The 24,283-nt window shown below is 48.5% G+C and overlaps 1 protein-coding gene across 1 annotated transcript in view; it reads right to left on the bottom strand.

Annotated features, from left to right (window-relative positions):
- The window catches only part of CCDC63 (coiled-coil domain containing 63), a 30,643-nt gene extending 11,905 nt beyond the window's left edge, over positions 1–18,738 (bottom strand). The window contains exons 1-6 of the mRNA XM_047087914.1: positions 18,680–18,738; positions 15,632–15,821; positions 9,947–10,066; positions 6,098–6,279; positions 5,130–5,311; positions 3,009–3,229 (exon numbers count right to left, since the gene is read on the bottom strand). Coding sequence (XP_046943870.1) covers positions 3,009–3,229; positions 5,130–5,311; positions 6,098–6,279; positions 9,947–10,066; positions 15,632–15,821; positions 18,680–18,738 — 954 coding nt within the window. The remainder of the gene's footprint in view (positions 1–3,008; positions 3,230–5,129; positions 5,312–6,097; positions 6,280–9,946; positions 10,067–15,631; positions 15,822–18,679) is intronic.
- Positions 18,739–24,283: the final 5,545 nt, after the last annotated feature.

Below are 24,283 nucleotides of genomic sequence, written 5' to 3'. Positions count from 1 at the left end.
CGGAAGTGCGGGCCGGAGTCGTCTGATCGGATTTCCCGAGAGAAACCGGAATCCCGATTCCCATGTGGAATATCCCGATTTTCAAATGTTAGCAACTAATAATTTTTAAACTGGGATGGGGAGGTAGGGGAGACGACGCAAAAGAAGAAAGAAAGTGGGATTCAATCAGTTACGACCTCTGATCCCGGTGCTCGGGGAAGGGGCGAAGTCAGATGTTAGTACCCTAATTGTTTTTCACTTACATATTTTTCCTACCTGAACCCTAGTTTGAGCAGAGGTGCCACAAGAAGGTGAAAAGGTCAAGGGTCCAGGCAACCCCTCCAACCACCCCTCCCAACCCCCACCCCCTTCATCCACAACTGCTCCATTTTACCTGGTTTTTTTTTTTTCTTTCTAAATGTTTTTTTTTTTTTTTTTAATTTTGAGAGAGAGACAGAGACACAGAGTGCAAGCAAGCAGGGGAGGGGCAGAGAGAAAGAGAGAGAGAGAGAGGGAGACACAGAATCCGAAGCAGGCTCCAGGCTCCAAGCTGTCAGCACAGAACCCGAAGTGGGGCTTGAACTCACAAACTGTGAGATCCTGACCTGAGCCAAAGTCAGACACTCAACCAACTGAGCCACCCAGGCACCCCTTACCTGTTTGCTGTACGGTGTTTCCTCAACCTGGGTTTAAACAAAAATGTTCTGTAGCTTTTTTATTAAAAGTTTGGAAAGTACTGCTCTAGTCCCATTATGTCATTCTACAGATGTGGAGACTGAGGCCCAGAAAGGGCAGGAGTTTGGTCATCTTTCATCAGACACACTCTTCCTAACAGAGACAGGCTGCCGGCTGAAGGAGAAAAGAATGGCCCTCATAAGTGAATGGGAAGGTCCAGGTCAATTACTGTTTGGGAACCATTTCCTGGTGTCTCCCACTGTGTGCAGGGCCATCCTGAGCACTAGGAAAGAAGAGGAAGTATACTCTTATGCCTGTCCCCTGGAAGATCACCTTCCAGAAGGGAGACAGAGGGAGACAGGAGACAAGCTCATCTCTCCCACCCCTACCCCCACCACACACACAGAGCTGGACATTCTCCGTTTTCCCCCAAATCCACCTACCTCCCTTCCTGCCCTAAACCCCAGGGGCTCGGCTCTGAGCTCCCTGGTCCCCTGGCCTGGGTTGGGCCCGGACAACAGGACTGGAAAGATGTTGGGGGTACCTGGCAGGTCACTAGCTCGGTTGCATCCCTCCAGGAGAGACACATGGACAGCCTTCTCCCCTGATTCCAGAAAACGGCTCCTTCCCCTTACCTGTTCTGGAGCCCTCTTTTGTTTCTCCTGCACTTACCCTTCGTAATTTCCTTAAGCCATTGTAAAGAGTGCCTTAAAAAAAAAACCCACCTCAATTTACCCATTTGGGGCGTGCCATATGTTTCCTGTGATAACCCTCACAGATAGCACCACCTTCATTTCCATCGTGTTCCTGTGCTACCTGTGGTATTGTCTATCACTATCTATTATTGTACATTAAGAGTTTTCTTTAAATCAGCCCAGTTGTGTTCATTTTATTATGTTTACCCTTATTTCCTTACTGTTACGAGTATTTCTTATCATCCTAAGTACCAATGTGCATTCAATCAAAAGTTCACAAGCTATATTTATCCTAATCCTCATAAAAATTAACTCATCACTAGTAAATTAAAATGTTTTCCCTTGGGGCGCCTGGGTGGCTCAGTTGGTTAAGGGGCCGACTTTGGCTCAGGTCATGATCTCGCGGTCTGTGAGTTCGAGCCCCGCATCCGGCTCTGTGCTGACAGCTCGGAGCCTGGAGCCTGTTTCAGATTCTGTGTCTCCCTGTCTCTGACCCTCCCCTGTTCATGCTCTGTCTCTCTCTGTCTCAAAAATAAATAAAACGTTAAAAAAATTTTTTAAATAAAATAAAATGTTTTCCCTTATATTCTGGCTACTGGCTACTTACACATAGCCAGTGCACCTGCTCCGTATTTAGGAAACAGTGGCATTGCAAACGGAAGTGGCCCGCCTCGTCATACAAACAGCACGGGGACCCCCGAGGGAGGAGTAATGAACTGCCAGAGGTGATGACATTTGTGCAGGGTCAGGACTAATGAGCAGTATTTCATCAGAAGAAAAGCAGGAGTGGGGGGGGCGGGGAGGAAATGGCACGGGGAGGCCTCAGAGGAGGGAAAGGTCTAGGATGGGTGAGCCTAGGAGCTGCCCAGGGCACCCTGGGGTCGTGAAGAGAGCTGTGCCTGCTGCAGCAGGGTGAAGCCAGATTTTGAAGGGACTGGAGTGTCATACTAAGTTTAGACTCTATCCTGTTCAGACAGTTCCAAAGGCTGTTTACGTGTGTTCTGGGGAGTAAGTAGCCCAAGAAGCCAATTTAGTTTGGGAAATGATGGGCTTAACCAAGGTAAAGAGGTTTCTTTACTGCGGGACTCGTCAGAGCCTTCATTATGCTCGTGTATATCAAGTGTCTTCAAGATGGTTTGACCATCTCTACTCAGTTCTGTGAAGCTGCTGATTAACAGGAGTCAGCAAACTTTTAAGGCAAAGGGCCAGACAGCAGATATTTTAGGCATTGCAGGCCACATATGATCTCTCTCGTACATGCCCTCTTTTTTTTTTCCTTACAACCTTTTAAAAAATGCAAAAACCATTCTTATTAGCTCAGGTCTGTACGAAAACAGACCACAGGCTGTATCTGGCCATGGCTATAGTCTACTGAACCCAGGACTATAGAACATGCCATGGGTTATGTCACTATGGTGGGGGGGGGGGGTGACAGGACCACACTAAGTGTTTGCGTCAGCTGAAGGCAAATACCAACTTCAGAAAGGTTAAAATGTAGGGGGGAAAGCCTGGGGGAATACGGTGTTTCCCAAACCGATCAGACCCTGAAGCCCTCTTCTCTATAGAGCAGCTCAAGGTGTGTTTCGAGGAACCCCCTTTGAGAAAGGCCGTTATGAGAGTGTGTGGGTCCCGGACCTAGGAAAGAAGAGCAGCCCCGACCTGGATTCTCTGGGTCTTCTTGTGCATCGTCTCCATGTCGTTGTTGAGCTCCGTGACGTACATGAACCGAGCAAAGTTCTTCTCCTCCTTGGCCAGAAATCCCTCGATGAGCTCATTCAGGTCCCCGTTCTCTGTCAGCTTCAGCAGCCGCAGGTGCGCCACCTCGTAGCTCTCAAAACTCTCACCCTTGTTCTTCCTCTTGTACTTCTTTGCCTTGAGGGCTGGGAAGGAAAAGCCGGGAAGTGTGAGGCTGAGAGGAAGCCTCTCGGAGCGATGCCAGGGGGAGACGGCTGCGTAATGTTTACTGTGCCTCGGGGAGGAGGCTAGGCTTTTCCAGGAGGGGGAGCGCAAGAGCTTCGTGCCTAGTCGCTTCACAGATACGTGACTGAACATCTACTATGTGCCAGACGTTGTGCTGGGCTCTGCAGACACACTCCCCTGCCCCGTGGAGCTTCTAGCGCAGGAATCAGACAAGCAGAGAAGGGAAAAGGAGATGTCCACGCAGACAGAAGAAATCTGTAGCCCAGGTGATGGAGGAGACGCGTCAGGTGCTCTGACGGGGGAGCTGGGTGGCCAGGGAAGTCCTCTCAAGGGAGATGACATTTGAGCAGGATGAAGGTCAAGGGAGCCCTGTTGGCAGAGGGCCCCGGGCAGGCTCAGACCCTGGCAAATTCAAGGAATTAGAACCAAGAAGGTCCTCCAAGTTTCATTCTCTCCAGCCTGATGCCTGCAAAAGCCCCACCTTTCCTGAACCCAGTCTTTTCTCTCTCTCTCTCTCTCTCTCTCTCTCTGTGTCTCTTTTTTTTAGGGAGACAGAGAGAGAGAGAGACAGAGAGAAAGAGAGTCTTAAGTAGGCTCCACACTCAGCACGGAGCCCGCCGTGGGGCTCAATCCCACGTCCCTGGATCATGACCTGGGCCAAAATCAAGAGTCAGACACTTAACCAACTGAGCCACCCAGGCGCCCCAGTCTTGTCTCTTTGGTTTGGCCTCCACATGACAATCACAAGGATCTTTCTAGATCTTCCTAGGCACCTCTGGCCACGTGACTCCTTTACGTGTTATGTTAAAGAGTGAGAGATGGGGTTTCTCAGAAACACACTTTTCACAACATGGTCCCAAATGCAAAGACAGGAAGAGCCAGGAGATGCTGAAGGAACAAAGAACAAATGCAGCTTCCCGGGGGCTCTCAGAAGAGCTCAGATTTTTTTCCGTCTGTTCAGGAGACAGTGAATACAACGGCCCTGAGACTGTCCTCCTTAGAAAGGGCTCTTCTTGCAAGGGTGTCCCGTGGCTGGCACCTGGGCACCTAAATGGTAACCAGTGCCCTACAGGGATATAAAACTTGGCCTGAATGCTAGGAGGGACTCACTGTGCCTAGGCTGGGCAGATGTTGTGTGGGGTTGATGCTAAACACGGACTTTCCTTCCAGGAGGCTGGCATTTTGGTGTGTGCAGGGGAGAGGACACTTACGTCACCAGCCCCCAGTAAGATCTTGGGCACCGAGGCCATAATGAGCTCCCCTGGCAGACAGCTCTTCACACATGTTGTCACAGTGAGATGCTGGGGGAATTAAGCACATCCTGTGTGACTCCCCTAGGAGAGGATCCCGGAAGCTTACACCTGGTTTCCTCCAGACTCTGCCCAGTGCCCCTTTTGTCTTTGCTGGGCGTGCTTTGTGTCTCCACCTCCCAGCCATGCATGTGCCTACACACTCAATCTTTAGAGTCCTCCTAGCAAATCGCCAAATGTGGGGACGGTCCTGGGGACCTAATACCCGAGTCTCCCCCAACAAAACAATGGAAGGAGAACCTCAGAGTAAGGACACGTCCTATGGGTTAGGGTTGGCCAATAAAATACAGGACCCCGGTTACATTTGAACTTCAGACAAACAATACATTTTTAAAGTATAAATTGTGTCCCAATTGTAGATAACCTACAAATAATTTTTATTTTATTTAAAAATTTATTCAGTTTATCTAAAGTGTTGATTTAACTAGGCATCTTGTAATTTTATTCGCTAAAGTTGGCATGCCTACTACAGAAGGACTTGGGCACCCTCAGCTAAGATGGGGAGGGAGGGGGGAGAGAGAGAGAGAGAGAAAATGCCTGGAGAACGTACCTTCTTCCTTTTTGCTCTGCTCCTCGAACTCCAGACGATCATTCAGCTTGATGAGCAAGAAGGACTTGAGCTTGGTCTCGTGGGCATAGACACGCTCCAGCTCTCGGATCTCCAGGTTGTACTGAGAAATGTCCTTCTGCTGGCGGTCCTTCATGGCGGCCATTCGAGCCATGGCTTCCAGCCTGAGTGAGGCAGGCACAGGGTCTGAGCGTCTGGAGATTCCTCCCTTCCCCTCCCCTCCCCTCCCCCTACCAGACCAGAGGGACTTTCTGCCAACGGCCATCACTTCTTTGAATCGTGGAGGTTGCTGGGAGTGGAAGAACAGCCCTCCTTACCTGAATGACAGGAGCGGCTGGCTCCAGACCATCCCCAGGAAGTGAGTTTTCTATCATCATCACCACCACCACCACCATCACCATCATCATCATCATCACCACTTGTCAGTTACTGTGGCCCAGCGAGTCCTTATATACATATATTGTTTATTCCCCACTACCATCCAAAGTGGTCCTACAATAATACAGTAATGATGGATGGAGCCAGGATTCAAACCCAGATCTGACTCTAAAACCTGTTCTCTTCACAGCCCAGCTATATGCCTCTTGCCCTGGAGTGGGAGGCAAGGAGATAAGCCGGATGGAGAGGCCCCTAGGACCAGAGGCAGGGCTACCTGGAGGAGGCGGTTCGGCAGAGAAGTTTGAATCTCAGTCCTGTCACATCCGCCATTTACCTGGCTCTCAGGCAAATGGCATCTCTAAGCCTCTGTATCCTGGTCCGTAAAATAGGGATGATAACCCCCGGGGGCAGTTGTGAGGGTTGCAATGATACCCAGAGAACCTGGCACCGTGCGGGGCACACAGTGCTCAGAGTTATCATGATTCAAGATCCCTCAATGCATAAGCCCAGGGGCAGAGGTGCTCGGCAGGGGCTTAAGAGACATCCTGCCCCTAGGTCTCCCCCCAGCCCACCTCTGCTCATAGGCCTGGGCAGACTGCTCGATGGCCACATTCATGGTTTTCTTCTGCATCGATAAACGCCGCAGCAGCTGCTGATACACATTGTCATACGCAACCTTCTCATACCGCAGGTCCTCGATCTCCTTTCGGAGCTTAGCATTGGTGGTCAGCATCTTGTCAAAGTGCACGGTGACCTGTGGGCGGGGCCGTGCTTCAATACTGAGCTCACTCCTGGGGCATGAGACACTTCCGAAGACAGCCAGAGGGTGGGAAGGTCTTCCCCCACCTCCCGCGCCAGGCCCACAGCACCGCTTGGGAGTGCTGGGTGGGAGACTTGGGCTGGCCACCAGCTGGCTGAGTGGTCTTAGGTAAGTCCCCCCACCCCCCGGATTTTAAATTTCTCAACTACCTTTATACCTAACTTCCAGTGTTTAGCAAGGGCAGGGGAGAGAGGAAAAGGTAAATAACGCCATGAGGAAACAAGCAGCCGAATCCAGAAGGTAGAACTTTCTAGAAGACAGCTGACCCAGACTCTTCAACAAGTTGGTGGCTGGAAAGAGTTGGGATGGGGCTTTTGTAGAGCAGGGTTTCTCAAACTTGGCACTGTTTGGGCCTGGATGATTCCCTGTGGTGGAGAGCTGTCCTGTGCTTTATGCTATTAAAGAAACATCCCTGGTCTCTACCCACTAAATGCCAGTAACACAGGAGTGCCTGGGTGGATCAATCAGTTGAACGTCAGGTCATGATCTCAAGGTTTGTGAGTTCAAGTCCCACATCGGGTTCTGTGCTGACAGCTTGGAACCTGAAGCCTGCTTCGGATTCTGTGTCTCCCTCTCTCTCTGCCCCTCCTCTCTCTCTCTCAAAAATAAACATTAAAATAATAATAATAATAAAAATAAATGCCAGTAGCACAGCCCCAACCCAGTTGTGACAATCAAAAATGTCTCTTTTTAGAGCCAATGTCCCTTTGGGGGCAAAATCATTTCTGCTTGAGATCCATTGTTGTCAGTTAAAGAAATTTAAGAGACCTATTAGGTGAAACTTGACAGTCTCCAACTTTAAAAGACATTTTGGAGCCAGCCAGAGAAGTTTTTAATGTGGGCAGTATTAAGGAAATAGTATTAATTTTGTAAGGTGTGATAATGGTTTTGTGTCTATGAAAGAAAATGTTTGATTTTTAAAGATGATTGATTTTAGATATGGAGGTATTTGGGGTGAAATATCATCATGTCTGTAATTTACCTTAAAATACTTCAGGGAAAAGAAGGGTGAAACAGAATAGTAAAATGTTAACAATTACTAAATCTAAGTGATAGGTATGTGGGTGTTCATTATTTGATTCCCTCAACTTTTCTGTACATCTTAATAAATTTATCCTAATAAAAAAATTTTTATGAGGAGTGCTCCCATAGACACTGAAAAGAAACAATTGCAGAAAATAGTCCTAATCATAAGAAAGTAGATTCGATCAGAGGTTTTCAAGGCATATTTGGAGAAACCTTAGGCTTCCACAGGGCTGAGATGGGGTATGGCAAGTGAGGCCACCAGGATGCAAAATTTAAGGAGGTACTCATTTTCTGGTGTCAACCCTGCATTTCCATGAGTGCTTTCTTAAATTCTGCACTCTGGACTCTTTACTTGCCTCACCCTAGTCCTGGCCCCGGGCTCCTCTGTAGGATATGTCAGTAGCCACCACACAAGGGAAGGGAATCCAGGAACAGAATCATCCTTATTCTCTCAATATCTTCCACTTACCCTTAAGAAGATATCACTTATCAGTCATTTGCACTGTAGTGTGAATTCTACTCCAGGACTGTTGCCATGCTACCCATCCTCTGATTGTGGGATAAAAATGGGGAGGACTCTCACGCCCCATTGAGTAAATGGAGGAGTCTTTAAGGTCATGGAATATTTGGGGACCCTGAAATAACCTTTAGAGTTGGTTACCTAATCTACTAAAAGGCACACCCAGAACTGGTCAGGGAAGAAAGGAAAGGGGACCATTTTGAGATGCAAAAGAGCAAACCTCTCAGAAATAAAATAGGGGACATACAACAGACGTTACAGAAATAAAAAGAATTATAAGGCAATACTGGGAACAATTGTATACCAACAAATTAAGATAGCTTAGATGAAATGGACAAATTCCTAGAAAGAAACAAACTAATGAATTGATTCAGGAAGAAATAGAAAACCTGAATAGATCTATAAACAAAAAAGTAGACCTCTATCATGCATACCTTTATTCATTCATTTAATCAACAGATGTTTGCTAAGTACCTACTCTAAGCCTCACACTGTGCCAGGCATTAATGATTCTTAACCAAGGGAATCATTAACCTTAACCTTGATTCTTAACCTTTGGTTTCACTGGGGTTTTCAGTAAGAGTTTCACTGGGAGTTTTAATAACAGTGCAGATGCCTGGGTCTAAGCCTTAAAGGTTCTGACTCAGAACCAGTGAATCTGGAGGGGACCCAGGAATCTGCATGTTAGCACAAATCCTAGGCATTCTGAGACATGGGTACAAATCACTGTGCGTGGATATTAAAAAGACTGCCCTGTCTTCAGTCCACTTTCAGGTTACCGGGGCAGACAGAGGTCATATCCAATTACCTTCAAACATGCCCCGTTAAAGCTTGATGGTCAGAGTTTGGGGGAAGCTAAGAGCTTTGCATAATGAGGCGCTGACAGGCTTCCTTCCAAATCAATTCACTTTCCCTCTCTCCTGGCTCATTTTGTGAGAACTGTAATTTCACAAGTCAGACTGAAATGTGTTTGTACCTGCCCAGGATTGCTTCTTTCTTTCTTTTTGCTTTTCCAGGAGAACCATTTCTCCCTAGCTCTCAGTCCACACTGTTGGATAGGGCTGCCGTCCCTTGACTTCCGGTGGGGGCTATAGGAGTGGGGGGAGTGATACAAGCGTAGTTATGTGACTCAAGTCCATGTATTTCATTCTTTTGACCACCATGATTGGTTTAGGGATGGGCACTTGACCCAGGATGGCCCAATGGGAGCCCTCCCTGCGACTTATGATTGAATTCTTAGGAAAGAGATTGTCTTTTTCTGTTGGTGTTTGTTCACATTGGGGGGCTGCCCAAGAATGTAGTCATCTCTACGCAAAGGAGAGATGGACAGAGAAAGTATCCTAAAGACATGCTTGGGGCATCTGGATTCAGCTATTCCTGAAGGCCCCACTTTTGCCTCTGAAATTTTAGTTCCATGACCAATCCATTCTTTTTTTTTTTTTTTTTTTGCTTAAGCCAGTTTGCAATTTAGAAAATCCTGCTTAATGCAAAACTCACTATAAACTGAAAGCGATCAGGAAATACCACTTTTCTCTTTATCTGGTTATGCATGTCTGTGCTGAATATTTCCTAGAGACAACATCAACAACAACCAAAAAGTACCAGGTCTCACAGAGGTGTGAACAGATTGCGATGGGAGAGAAGGTCTAACTAATTCTGCTTGCTGAGGGCTAATATTTGAGCTGCTTCTTGAGAATGAGCAAGAGTTTTTAAGTCAAGTGACTAAGAACAGGTATCCCGGGAGGGGTGGGAGAGGGGGATGATGGGGGGGGGGGGGAGGCGGGCAGCAGCATGGTACATAAAATGCAGAGAGCAAGAAAGAGAAAGGCACCTTGGGTAACAGTGGGTCAACCAGTGGATGGAACAGAGTGGATAGAGTAGGGTGGATGGTAAGTCTAAAAGGCTGCCTGGCTTGTATGAACCCTATTATTTAACCTTCTTCTGAGTCAACCAACAAGATGGATGTGTTCTGCTAAAGGTACCATGGGGATCATTCTCTGCTCTGAGCAAGGGAAGGCAGAGCGGTTTGCAAAGCTGCAGAGAACACGTACGTACGAGATTCAAACGGGTTTCCAAAATGTGGATCTGTTTTTGCAGTTTCCGGGGGTCATTGGCTTTCTGTATCTTGGCGAAGATCTGTTTTTGGTTTATAATTTTTTTTTCCATCTGAGCAATCTGGAAAAAAAAAAAAGGAGAGAGAGAGAACCCCCCCCAACTGTGTTAAATTAATATCTATATGGGTACAGATTCAACAGTTCATTAACTTAAGTGTGCTAAAATAAAAACTCTAATGTTCTTTCCTTTCCTACAAAAGGATTTTTTATTTCTCTCTCGAATGCATGCTCAACGCAACTTAATCTTAGCCAGTTTGGGGTAAAATGAGGCGATTTAGAGTTTTTGCTTTTACCTGTGCATGTCATTTTCACTCACCTTTTGGTGCAAGCTTCTTTTGGTTAGGTATCATGTCACCTGTGGCCAAAAGCATCGCTAACACGCCATGCGCTTTATGCACTGGGATCATAGATTCTGACTTCAGAGAAGGGCCATACACCCTTGCCATGGCTGGCAGGAGAGAATTTTGGTGTTTCTCTCTACCCTTGCAGCTCCAGCCAAGTTCTCCAGACCCAAGCATACCCCCCACCTCCACCCCTGCTGTCACCTTCCCACAGAGCTCACTCTGTATTTTCTCATATAAGCGACAGCGGATCATGTCATTTCCTCACACCACTAGCAACGTGCATAACCAACCTGACATACAGCTTTAACCCAACCCAGGCAGAGATCCAAATTGCCTCCCAAAAGTTAGCCCCATCTGGAAGCAGCTGGCTAGTGCTAAATCCTAGCAGGTTCTACAGAAGTTTATAGAACTATTATCTGAAGACAAGTGAGTGCCAGGTCCTAATGTGTCAGAGGTACTTTATCTTCTTAGGGTTTGGACTGAGACTAAGCTATGAGACTTTTTTTTTTTTTTTTTTTTGGAACCCTGCTGGGTGAAGGGTCAGGGCACTGTCATTTAAAGCAATTTTTTATGTTCTTGTTTGTCTGGAGGTAGTAACTTGAATTCACTATCTGAAGCCCGGCTCCTGTCTGGAAATTGAGAAGTTCCAGATGAGAGATGTTAAGTGCTTGGTGTAATGAAATATAAAGTTTGTCAGCTACATGGAGGCTGGCTTCCAGCTGGGAGCAAGGCGCCCCTGTGCTGAGCTTGGGCTGATGAATTCTGGGAGCAGTCGCATCCGGGGTTCTATGTTAGTGTCCCTGAGATGGTGGTTTCCTTTGGTTATTGCCAAACCTTCGGGAAGTCTATACAGCACAGTCTCAGTTATGACCATGGAACATTGAGAGAAAAATCTATACCAGAGGTTGTAAACTATGCCCAAGCAGGTGGCATAAAAGCGTAAAGTGGGCCCACTATAAGACCGTACAGGACGGTGGAGAATATAGAAAACTGGAGCACATACTCCCTGCCTTAAGAGGCAGCAGCTCGTATCATGCAACTACAAATTATAGAAAATGCAACTAAACAATGGCTCAAACAAATTATGGTTTATCTTCCTCTCCATAAACGTGCCAGGTTAAGTTCAGTAACTCAAGGAACTAAACACAAGATCTCTGTAATTCACCTGGCCTTTCCCTGATGGTCAAAAAATGGCTGCCACTTTACCAGCTTTCACAGTCATATTCCAGGCAGGAAGGTAGAAGAAGCAACATGGATAAATGGCTAGGACCTATATCTAGGAAGCAAAACTTTCTAGACACCCCCAACAGACTTCCCCTCAAATTTCATTGCCCACCTTTAGCTGCAAGGAAAGATGAGAAACGTAGCTCTTTAGGAATCTGTTAGAAAGGAAGAAGTAGAGAGTGGGTAAACAGCTGTGGTGTCACCACAACACTATTTAGTTGCAGTTGTCCCACGGAAATTCAGGGTCAATGTTACCAAATCTTTCCATCTTTTTTTTCTTTTTTTGAAGAAAAGTCAGATACCCAAATTTTTACATGAAATCTCTCAATTTTAACAAGTTAACTAATTAAAATAAATTTTAAACACTGACTGGGCCAAAGCCCTCATGTTGTCAGACTTAATCTGTCCTGAAGACCACCAATTTGGTCTACGCCCACATTTAATCTTGAAGGAACCACAGTATGCTGATGAAAGATGGTTTCAGGCAGTGAGAGATACCAAGCAAAGGACGGAAGAATGTTCCAGAGCCAGGTAGCTGGAAGAGGTATGAACAGCCAGAACTGTAATGGATGTGGTGGGTTGTTGGCCCCCAAAACCCATCTCACCCCAGAAGGCTGATCCAAGCCAACCATGGTAATTCTGTCCCCTCTGCCTATGGTTTATTCATTCAAGGTTGGACAGGACTAAACCAGTTAGGGCCTATGAATTAGGCAGGCTGATTGCTAGGGAAGCCTCTGGAGAAAGTTTCCTCATTTCCTAAAACAGTCATAGGAAGAGATAGTCTGTCTTCTTTGTAAAAATCATTCTTTTCTGGAGGGCCATAAACAGACCAGATTGGGCTCTCACACCACAGTTTACTGCCCCTGGTCTAGCCCCCAACCAATTATAGAAATTTCATTTCCCTTTGCCAGTGGTTGGCCTAGAAGTAGGTATATGCCCTGGCCAATGAGCGAAAATCAGCTGGAGAGTTTCTATGAAATATTCTCTCCCTCATAAGTGAGAATATCATATAAGAACAAGACCCTCTATCCTTTCTTCATATCTTTGAATGTGATTCTGTGAGAAGCTATACCAGCTAAGCTTTGGCAGCCATCTTGTGACCATGAGGCGAGGGCCAACCAAGAGGATCGGAGAGAAAAAGACCAACCCATCACTGTAGAGCTACTAACCCGTCTCTGGGACAATCTTTTTCCAGACAGACATCGTATTATGTGAGAAAAACAAACTTCCATAGCCCAACACATGCCCACTGGTACATCAAGCAAGATGGCAGCTCAGATGATCAGGCATCAAGGGAACCGCTAGGTTGCCCACAAACTCGCAAGGCATGTGAACGCTGTTTATGATTCAATCATAGTAGCCAGGCTTTGGTTCGTCAGACCCCCGTCTACTTTCTTCTCTCTTACGCTGTGCACAGGCAGCTCCCTCAACACAGAGCCCCGCTAACTCACCTACGAAGTGAAACAAACGACTCGTTGTAATATATGGGAGGGCAGCATCTCCGGAGCAAAGCGTGGCCTGCGCCGAAGGGATGCCCGCCCCTGCCTGAGTTCACCGGGGGACCTCAGGTTCTAGCTCCTTGTCAAAGGATGCTGTGGTGTCAGCACTCTGCCCAGTGACTCTTGTCATTAAACTCAGCCTCCTGTTCCCTTTGGCATCTCTTTGTCAGACGTTCCTTTCGTGACGCTGAGAGTAATTAGGCCTCTGCCCAACGAGAGACACATCCAAGGTTGCACCGCCAGAGGAATGCGTTGCCTACGCAAGGTGCTCTCTCCAGCACGAAGGCATAGGCTTATTTGCTCTTTGAGGCCAGGCAGGGCCTGGCGAGGTCCCTGCCTCCAGTGACCTCTTGCAAGGAGGAAGCTCTGGGCATAGCAGCAGGGGATTCTGGGACCCGCCCTCCCTGGGATGGAGCTAGGCAAAAAGGGGTTTTGTACAGGGCGGTGAGCCCCATGTCCTTTTGCGGATTCCAAAGCAGGCTGCCTTTTCCTACTATTTCTGAGCACCCATGTCCCCATCTTTTCTTCACTTTTCCTCTTTCTTCACTGCTAGTGCCTCCTTTCTCATCCACAAATTCATTCACTCATTCCTCAGTGATTCTTAGATGCCCTCTCTGTGCCAGACAACAGGGAATGCTGGTGACCAAGACGGTATCATGGCCCCTGGCCTCAACACAAACCTATAATCTAGGACTAGAAACAAGCTATGAAGCATAATTAGTCCTAGGAAAAGGGAGATGTAAGGCATTTTAGACACGTCCAACGGGAGCATCTGGCAGGGAAATGAAGGGACAAGTATCCGGCAGAAGTAGCATTTGGGCTGAGGCCTAAAGGATGAATAGGAGCTCCCCAGGCACAGAAGATGGAAGGGCAATCCGGGCAGAGGGAAAGGCATGTGCAAAGGCCTGCAGGGGAGAGACAGCACTGTAGGTTTATGGAGGTGGCCAGTGCGGATGGAACACGGAGGGGGGAGCAGGAGGGAAGGTGGAAGGGGCAGGAGGGACACAGGGCAGCCGAGCCAGCAGACCACACGCGGGAGTCTGGCCCTTATCTCAAGAACAACAGGAAATTCCTGAAGGATTTGCAAGCAGAGGAAAGATGTAATGAGATTTCCAGATTCTTTCAGTCAGTAAATATTTATTGAGGGCCTACTATGTGCCAGGCACTGGCACACGCATGGGATGTACTGAGGGGAGCAAAACAGACATGGTCCTTGCCCTCCTGCAGGTGACACGTTATAGGGACAGATGACACTTGTGTTAAGCCATAATTACCACTATGAGAAGTGCTATCAAGGGGGGGGCCGTGGGATGTTGTGAAAGGGGCCGAGGGGGTGTTCTGGGATCTTCTGCTTGACTCCTGAGGTTCACTCTCCACTCTGTGCCACCCACCCTGCTCTGTGCCCCAGGAAGCTGACCTGGAAGGAGTCCACAATGGCCTCCTTGCACTGGGGGTCCATGGGTGAGAAGAGAGAGGTTGGGGTATTTGTTCCCCCTGGCATGCTCCCTGTGTTCAGGTTCTGGGGTGTGCCCCCTGCGGCTAACCCTACAGTGCTTCAATGTCCCTAGTCTGTGCTCACACCCTTGTAAACAGTGCCTCATAAAACTCTTCTCAAAGTACCTTACTGAGCATACTATTTGTTTTTGGCCAGGAACCTAATTAATGCAAGGGGGATATGCTTTAAATAGGAGAGAGGACATAGAAAAGGCCTCCCTTTAAAAGTCACATTTGAGCTGAGACATAAAAGACAAAGAGTGGGGATCAGGGGAACACGTGCAAAGGCCCTGAGGTCAGACTAGTTTTCACATATTTGGAAGGGGGAAGTCTTCTGCAGCTGGGTGGAATGAGTGAAGGAAGGAATGACGTGGGATGAGAACAGAGGGGTAGGCAGGGCCTAGATCACAGGGCCTCTCAAGCCATAAGAAGAGATATAACCATTAACATTGTCAAACAAATGTCTCTAGCTCTTTGCCTTCTGGATACATACACTTCTTCGACTCTTTTGTGGATGGATAGAGTTGACTATTCGGGGATGGGCATTTGGGGTATATATGGATTTGACTATTTTGAGCCTATGGGTCATAAGCAGAAGCAATGTACTACTTCCAGGCCGCAGCTTTCAATTGCCAGTGTGAGACTTTCCAGAACTTTTTTTCTCTGCCACAACACCTGGCAACCTGGTCCCAGGATGAGAAGATATAAGAGCCCCTAGCCAATCCATGATAGACACAGCAGGAACGAAGAAGAAACCTTTATTGCTCAAAACACTGAGTTGTGGGGGAGGGGTGTTTTGCGGTGTAACCTAACCTCTCCTGACCAACACAGCGGCGGGGTTGAGAATTGACTCTAAGGGTAGTGGGGAGGCGCTGGGGAGCACAGCGGAGGAATGGTCTGGTAGCACTGGGAGAGTAGGGGTCCCAAGGTGGTGGAGTGACCACAGTCACCTTTAGAATATGGGGGGGGGGTCAGATCTGGCCTAAGGCATGGTGGGTACTCCCGCGCCCCCCACCCCCGCCCTTGCTCCTCGCTCTGGTTAACCCCCTACGAGAAAGACCACACCTTCTCATCCAGTTCTGCCAACAGCACCTTCTGTGATTTAATCAGGGCCTCGTAGTCCTCCTTGGTCTGCAGCAGGAAACACAGCTCCGTGTAGTTTCTCTCATTCAGTTCCAAGTTCTTCGAGGACTTGATGAGCCCCAGAAGCAGAGTGATCTCCTCCTGCTCCCTCTGCAGGGTCTTGATTTCCTTGCTGTTGGGAAAGCAGCACGTGATTGACTCTGAACCCCGCCCCGAGTTTACCTTGCCCGGGTGCCCCGGGCTCCTTAGCGCTGAAGGAGCCTCGGAGAGGTACTTCCCGCCCCTGCAAGTGGCAGGGGCTTGTCAGGGTGTGGGGTCCAGGGCTAGAACTCTGACCGCCCGCCGCCCAGTTCGCCGCACCTTCCATGGCTCCGCCCCTCTCTAGCGGGCCTTTGCTTGCTAGGGAACAATTTGCAGCTGTGCCTGTCAACACCTGAGTTCTAGGACCAGGTCCTCTTTTGCCAGCAGCTCATGGGCATCTGTCTGATCTTGCTGACTTTCTTTCCAGACTTTGCAGCCAATGATCTCTGGTCACGAGAGGCAAGCCCATCAGCCAGGCATTTTCAGTGTCGCCTCAACACAGAGATGCTCAGTAACCTCCAACCTCCCCCACTGTCTCTACGCGGGATGCTAATGATTTATTAAATGACTGACGTGAGTCTCCTCTCTCTCGCTCTCTCTCTCTCTCTCTCTCTCTCTCTCTCTCTCGAGAAGAGAGGGGTAGGTGTGTGGGCAAACAGGGATTTTGAAAAGAAAAGGCTCGCACGACTACTCAACAACCCAACAACCCAATGACTGGAAACAGCACAGAGGCTGTTTCTGGCAAAGTCTAGGCACCGACACCTGCTGCACAGTGCGGTCTGCAGACCCGCTGCCTGCATAGCCTTTGGAAGCTTGGAGAAATGCAGAAGCTCAGGCCCTAACTCAGGACCTATTGAATCAGAATCTGCTCGAGTAACAAGATCCTCAAGTGACTCATGCACATTAAAGTTTTGGAAGCATTGTTCTAGAACAGCAAAATGTTCTAGGGTGGGGAGGGGGGGTCTGCAAACATTTTTCTTTAAAGGGCCAAAAAGTAAATATTTTAGGATCGCAGGCCCAGATGGTCTCTATTGCAACAAAGTAACCATGGGAGACGCATAAACAAATAGGCGTGGCCATGCTCCAATAAAACCTTACTTACAAAAACAGGCAGCTGGCCAGACTTGGCCCAGGGGTCATGGCTCGCTGACCCCTGTTTTAAAGCAACACGTCCAATAGAATTTCTGTAATGATGGAACTGTTCTCTATCTGCACTGTCCCATAGAATCCACCAGCCACGTAGGCTGTGGAGCACTTGCAATGTGGCCAGTGCAAAGGAAGAACTGAATTTTAAATGGTATTCCACCAATTATAAATGTAAATAGCCACCTGTGGGAATGCACCCCTAATTCTAGAGCAGCTTGTCTTCTAAACCTGGTAGCTGGGACCTTTCTCCCCATCTTAAGCCCCTCTTGGCAGGGGGTCTTTGTTAAGGTAGAGAGAAAAAACAGAGTCCACCAGAGTTAGGAATTCAGAGGGCTCAGCAAAAGCAAAAGGAAGGTTTGTCTGTCTTATCAGCAGGACTGGGACCCGGAGTGAGGCATCCCTAAATTTAAGGAGGCTTTCACTCTTAAGGTGGTATAGGTGTAGGAGAAGCACTGGAAAAAGCACTTCCTTAAATATTGCACCCTGGGCACCTCACTCAGCTCATCTCAGTTCTGGCCCCTATTTATAGGTGTTTCACTTGAAGAATCTAAGATGTCCACTTTTCCGCTCCTTCCCTTTTAGGTCCGTCACAGTATAAAGTGGGATGAAGGCGGTAGTGTGAAGGGTAAGATTCCAGAAAAACTGTCAGAGACCCACCAGGAAGGAGGCATTTCCTGATGCCCACCAGCGGTAAGCTGTGAATCAGGGCTGCCGAGCACAGATGTGCAGGTTGTGGACTGCACAGCCCAAGAGAGAACCATCTGCTTGAAAAACAATCATTGATTTCTTGACTTAGTACCCTTTCCTGGGAGATGCTTCATCTTGTTCTAACAAAATCCCTATGTGATGACAGTGTTTCCAAGAGATGGCAGTAAAGTGTCTTGAGAAAGGGCGTCTTTTTCTAATTCACAGGAAGATCCCAAACGGACTAGCGGTAGCTCTGTGTGAATTGAATCCATAGAAAATGGAAAGAGCTCCTTTTCCTCTACCCTCTGAACTTCACACGTCATCTAACAGTAAGATTTTCTTTCTAATAATGGGCAGTTTCTGCCTGTATAAATGTTAAGGATGTAGCTAAGGAATTACATTCCCTTGAAGGGAATCTAAGGATATTTGCTTATTCAACCCCAGGGAACACCTTTCTATTGTCTAAAGAAGCTATCAACATCATAATTTCTAGGACAATCCAACTTCAAATATTTGATCTTGCAGACTCCACAAGGATGCACAAGCAGGAAATATATTTGGGGATAGACACGGCCTGATGATTTCCTCTCCTCGGGGAACTCCCCCACCTCCATTGCCAGAACCACGGGAGTGACAATAGCCATTTGGTGCCCTATGGTCCTGTCCCTCCCCCGGGCACAGCTGATTGGACCAGAAGTAGACACCTGACCCAAACTAAGCCAATCAGATTCCCTCTTTCCTGGGACTTTGGGATTCACTACAGTCTGTGTGGTTCCTTGGTAGCTCAGGAGTTGGGGCAGCCGTCTCCCACCGGCCAGTGCTGAGATCCAGATAGGGAAGAAGGAAACCCACGTGCAGAAAGAAACAGGAACCAGAAATAGTTTTTCATTTGGGTCCTTCCCTGAGGCATGGCTGTCCTGCCCCCCTTGGAGTCCCTGTGACACCCTAATTCTGAGAATAAATCCTCCCTCCTACTGAAGCTGTCCCACCTAAGTACCCAGATTGGGCTCAGAACTGGCTTCCTGCCCAGAGGCCACATGAGAAAGTAAATCCCATGAAACCAAATCCAAAACTTTCTCCAAGTTCACTCAGTACAAAGCTCTGACCATCACTCACTGCTGGCTCGAGATCTTCTGCTGGGAGCAGAAGTTGAAGGACTTGCGACTTTCCACCATCTTCCTGAATTGCTGCTTCAGCTTCCGAAGCTCAGCCTCAGCCAGCTGTTCTTTGACCTTCTCTGAAGGTTCCTTGAGAACTTCGGAGCGTTTTCTCCTGTGCTTCTTTGACTGGGTGAGACGGGGAGAGGCATTGACCAACGGGTTGGGTGACCAGAGAAGCCTACATTTCAGCCCAAAGGCAGAGGGCAGAGGGTGTCTGGGGGCAGGGCTAGAGGTGGGAGACTGCCCTTGGGTGATGTCAACTGCTTATCTGTTACAGGGAAAACCCACTCTGGGTCGCCAGGGTAGAGAGGAGGCTGGGCCTCATTATTGCATACTGAAGAGGCGGCCTTGCTGTGTGACCTTGGGTGAATCACTTAACGTCTCTGAGCCTCCAGTCTCTCATCTATAAAATGGGTGCATATAGATTTGTGGTTAGGATTAGATGAGCTAATATATGTATAGTGGCGAGCACAGTGCCTGACCCACAGCAAGCGCTCCATACGCAGGAGCTAATACCTACCGTCGGCATCTTGAAGGAGTTGTGCGCTCCCTATGCTCAGATACCAGGAAGGTCAAAGCCAGCGAGCGCGCCTTGCTCTGTCTCTGCAGTGCCCTGTCCACAGTGGCAAGAGGAAGAGAATGTGTGAGCCTCCCTGCTGGCAATTAAGGACCCGGCGGGCACCTCCTCCCTTCCCCACCCGCTGCAGTCCCTTCCTCCTCCCACCACTTGGCACGTGTGGAGGACACGGCAGATGGCTGCCCGGGTGTGAGAAGAGCCTTCTTCTTCTTCTTCTTCTTTTTTTTTTTTTTTTAAATACGCAGTGTTTGCCTGAAACCTGTTCCTCTCACAATTTATTATTAGGAGCCAGGCAGACGGTTCTGGCGAGCCGGTTACCCTCCTGCTCCCTGTGTTCCCAAAGAAGAGGGGGCAAATGGCATCAGGGCAATGTGTCCTCTGATGGGGTTAAAATGCAATTAGCCCAACTTCAGCTTCAGTTAAGGATAGAACACACACACACACACACACACACACACACACACACCTGCCTTTTAAAGCAGGAGCCATTGGGGTGTGCCTAGGTGGCTTAGTTAAGCATCTAACTCTAGATTTGACTCTTTTTTTTAATGTTTGTTTATTTTTGAGAGAGGCACAGAGGGCGAGCGGGGGAGGGGCAGAGAGAGAGGGAGACACAGAATCTGAAGCAGGCTCCAGGCTCCGAGCCGTCAGCACAGAGCCCGACGCGGGGCTCGAACTCACGAACCGCGAGACCATGACCTGAGCCGAAGCCGACCGCTTACGACTGAGGCACCCAGGCACGCCTTGATTTGACGCTTGATTTTGGCTCAGGTCTTGATCTCATGGTTCATGAGATTTAGCCCCACATCAGGCTCTGTGCTGACAGTGCAGAGCCTGCTTGGGATTCTCTCCCTCTCTCTCTGCTCCTCCCCCACTGGTTCTCTCTCTCTCTCTCTCAAAATAAATAGATAAACATTTTTTAAAAATTATTTAAAAAATTTTTAAAAAGCAGCAGCCAGTAGTACAAGAGGCATTTTTATCAAGTCATAACTTCAACCTCATCTGGCCCATGTATTCAGAGGAGGGGACGACAATGTTAACCGCACAAGCCCTGGAGGACTGTGAGATCTTCTGCACCCCAACTCCCAGACTTCAAGGGCTGGATTTCTAAAGCAGAAACTTCTGGCTTTGCCACCCATTGAGGGGTCCTCCAGTCCAGTGGTTTAAAGTCCAGTGATTGGTTGTCCCAATCATCAAATCTCAACAAAAATTCCTCCTCATCCACTTATTAACCTTGGGCAAGTCACTTCAGTTCTCTGGGCATCATTTTCCTCATCTGGAAAACAGGAGAAGTTCTAGAAGGCATCTCACAGGTTGGTAAGCGGTAAGGCACCTAGCAGTGAGCCTGGCACATAATAAGTGCTCAGTAAACGGGCTGGTATGATATGATATGCTATGGATTGTTTCATACGTGAAGGTCCAGTGTAATAACTGTTTACGAGGGCTTGAGGAGTGTGTGGCATTCCTCTGTCTCCTGGTAACAATACCCTGGTTTGCTTGGGGAAGCTTCCCATTCCTTCACTCCTGGTCAATTTTTGCTCCCTGGGGCTGACCCCACCCCACCCCAGCAGATTGGGCCATATGACTCTGGAAGGGCCAATCAGAGTGCCGGATCCCTGGTCAATCTGCATAATCCCACGCTTCCTGGCCTGAGTGATCATTTCAGGGATGGGACCGACCTTGGCTGGTCCCAGCAGAGTGAATAGTGGGGTTTAAGATTGAACATTCAGGAAGAGAGCAACTTGGTTTCCTGCTGCTTTGGAACCTATGTAAATGAGGTAGGAGGGGCTGGCAGCCTTCTTGCCCCTGCAGGGAGCCTGAGAATAAAGCTAATATGGAGAGGACAAAATGGTGAGAGATTGAAACTTGGAGACGTCATCCAAACCCCAGGAATTAGGCGAGCCTGAAGATACCTCTGGGTCAGGTCCAATTACATGAACTAACATATTCTCCTAAAACAATCTGGGAGGAGTTTTCAATCACTTGTAACCGAAATGTGTTCTCACGCCTGAAGTGGTTACATCCATTCAGCACACGGACTAAGCCCCTACCGTGTGCTACACATTTAGGGAATCCAGTGGCAAGTCAGCCTTCAAGGCGCTATGAATTCTGTCCAGGGTAAAACAGTGCAAAAGACTCCACAAAGGAGGTGAGTTTTAATTTGGGTTTTGAAGGATGAATAGGAGCTCACCAAGCAGAGAAGAAAAGTGAGGAAGGAATTCTGGGTAGAGAGAACTGCCTGAGCAAAGGCCGAGAGGCAAGCGGATAAAAGGAGTATTCAGAGAATGCTGTGTCATCCAGTCCAGGGCGCAGCATCCAGTGCAAGGAAGTCTGGAAAAGCCAGGATGTTCCTTAAACGAAGGATGGAATAAGACCAGTGCGTAAGAGAGCTCAAGTTGGGGTAAAGGCTGTAGCAGGATTTACCTGACTGATGACGTTTAGCCAAAGGATACTCACTTTGGGACCTCGTTCTACTCAGGAGTTGTATGTAGCTCTAATTTCATATTATCCAGAAGCTCTTCTATGTTCAAGGGTTCTTTTGGATCCATGAAGATCTGCGATGTACCTTTCTAAAAGCATGACTCAAGTAAACCTGACATTCACTGACAGTGTGATTCTACCTCTCTGAGCCTCAGTCTCCTCATCTGTAGAATGGGGATGCCCACACCCACCTCTTAGCATAAACTAATGTGTATAAAGCTCTTAGTGCGGTGCCTAGCACATAACAGGCATTTGATGAATGTCCCTTGCTTGTGAATCAGGATTGTCAAGTATCAGGTTATCCTGCCCTTGAGGGTATTTGGTTGTGCTGTGTTTTCCCCCAGGAGCTGGAGGTGCCATCAGCTTCCTACCTGTTTGCTGACACACAGAGTCGGTCTCCCCTGGGCTCTTTCCAGCTTCCAGACACCAACACAGGCCTCTTACTCTCTGTGCCCACTGGGCTGGGACTATCCGTTCCCTGCGGAGAGATTTACCCCCATTCTCACAGCTGGGCCTTGAGAAGCCCCACCACCAGGCATGCTGGCCCCTGACCCACCACCCTCTTATTCAAGGGTCTCAAACTTGAAGCCCTCAGGCAGACTCAACCTACCTTCGGTCCTGGTTAGCAATCAGTGTTTTAAAATGTGAATGTGGGTAATGTCCTTACTCTCCTGACTGCAGACTCCACTTCTCCCTAGTGCCTAACTCCTCCCTCCAATTCCCACAGTCCCTGAAACTGCCTGGAGCTAGCAGGGGTTCGAGTTGGCAGTTCCTGAGAGGAATCTGCAGCTTGCCCCCTTCTGAGGACAGTGGTATGCAATGGAAAATGCTGAGAAGTCCAGAGGCCCAGGTCAGGGATCACCAGGCACATGCTGTCTGGTTCTCTGGGCCTCATTTCATCCACTACAATATCTATAGTCTCAGGCACATGAGAAGCTCTTAGCAAATAGTGTTTGAATGAATGAAATGAATGAAGTCCCCCCCCCCCCCCCCCCCCCCCCCCCCCCCCCCCGGGCAGAGATCATCTTTACCAACTAATATGTAATACGCTGGGGTAAGGGAGGCGGGCTCCTCCTTTGCTGCTGAATTTTAACAACCTGCTATTAAAGGAAAAGCCAGACCGTGACTACATGGGTTATAAAACGCCGGGTCTGAGACAGAAGCTGGGCCCCAGTCTGTGAAAATTGAGTGAAGGCTGCCTAACTCGGTAGTAAGTTAAACATATGCTTGCCAAGCAGGGATGCAGAAACACACACAAAATTTTTTTTTAATTGAGATCTTTATAGGGGGAAATGGAAGTTTGTTGGATTTTCTTGACGTTATTTTACACATTGTAATTTATTTATATTTAATTGACGTTTTCCAGATTAGGGCAGGTGGTAGGAAAGGGCGGGGGCAGCCACCACGTCTTTGCTTTTGCCCAGCAGGGGGGTGAAACTTACCAGGGGCCGATGGCCCCAGCTGCGTGTCCCGCCGCTGGAGCCGCTGCGGGGTCCAAAGGCACCGAGAGCGTGTGCGGCCCCGCTGCACCCACCCCCCAGACCCGCGTCTGGGAGTTCTCGGACCCCTAGAACCCGCGCCTTTGTGACCCGCACAGACGGGCGTTCTCCCCTGGAAGGCGCTGGGAAAGCACAGGGCCCTCGGGAGAGGACCAAAGGGAATGGAGGGAAGGTGGGGGTTGGGGACGTGACACACCTCTCAGCGACCCCTTCCCGGACTAGCCGCACCCCCACCATACTGAGTAACCGGCGCTCACACCGGCCTAAGGCCCTCCGCCCTCGACGCCGGTTCCTGCTCGTCTCCCTCTCCCGCACACTTACAGCAGCCTCGCGGGGTACAGTCTCCACACGCACTAAGAGGGATCCACTCCCTCCTGCTCTGCAAAACAAGAAAGCCAGGATTTAAGAGGAAGAAAAGAACGTCACCAGTGCGGGGGGCGGGGGGGGGGATTTGCCCATCATTTTTCTTCGGGCGCACCCACATCCACCCTCTATGAGCTTGACACAGGGAACCCTCAGTCTGACCCAGATCATCTGGGGTGAGCATTTTTCACTGGCCGAATGGAGTTTGGCAGCTTAAACATTTTTCATACAAATGGCCCTTAACACAAGCCGGCCACTTGTCCTGGGGCTCCAGGTTGCTCAAAGCAAATGATTGCAAGCACGGGTTCACCAGGGTAATTTTGATTCCACGTGATTTCCACCTTACCTACTAGGCCCTGGAATTATTGTAGCTCAGCCATACTAAGAGCTCCATTTTTCTTATCCCTAAACCCTGGGGGCAGAATGTGTTTTAGAACTTAACTACATTTTTGGTTTCAGAAAGGCAGTATGGTGCAGGAGGGAGCACGTGGTCCCTGTTCACTGGCAGCCATGTTGTAACCATGAGGAAAGTTAGGGCATGGCATATTATGTATGGGGTTTGGGCAACATGTCATGAGCAAACACATTAACATTTCTGCAAGGAAACGTATGAATACTCATACCAAGTAGAATAAGGATT

The sequence above is a fragment of the Lynx rufus genome, unplaced genomic scaffold, assembly GCF_022079265.1.
Source record: "Lynx rufus isolate CCGP_SWC_20201006 ecotype Redwood Valley unplaced genomic scaffold, mLynRuf1.p SCAF_24, whole genome shotgun sequence".
In the NCBI taxonomy this organism is placed as follows: domain Eukaryota; kingdom Metazoa; phylum Chordata; class Mammalia; order Carnivora; family Felidae; genus Lynx; species Lynx rufus.
The sequence above is the reverse complement of the archived record's forward strand: the minus strand, read 5'-3'. Positions and strand labels throughout refer to the sequence as shown.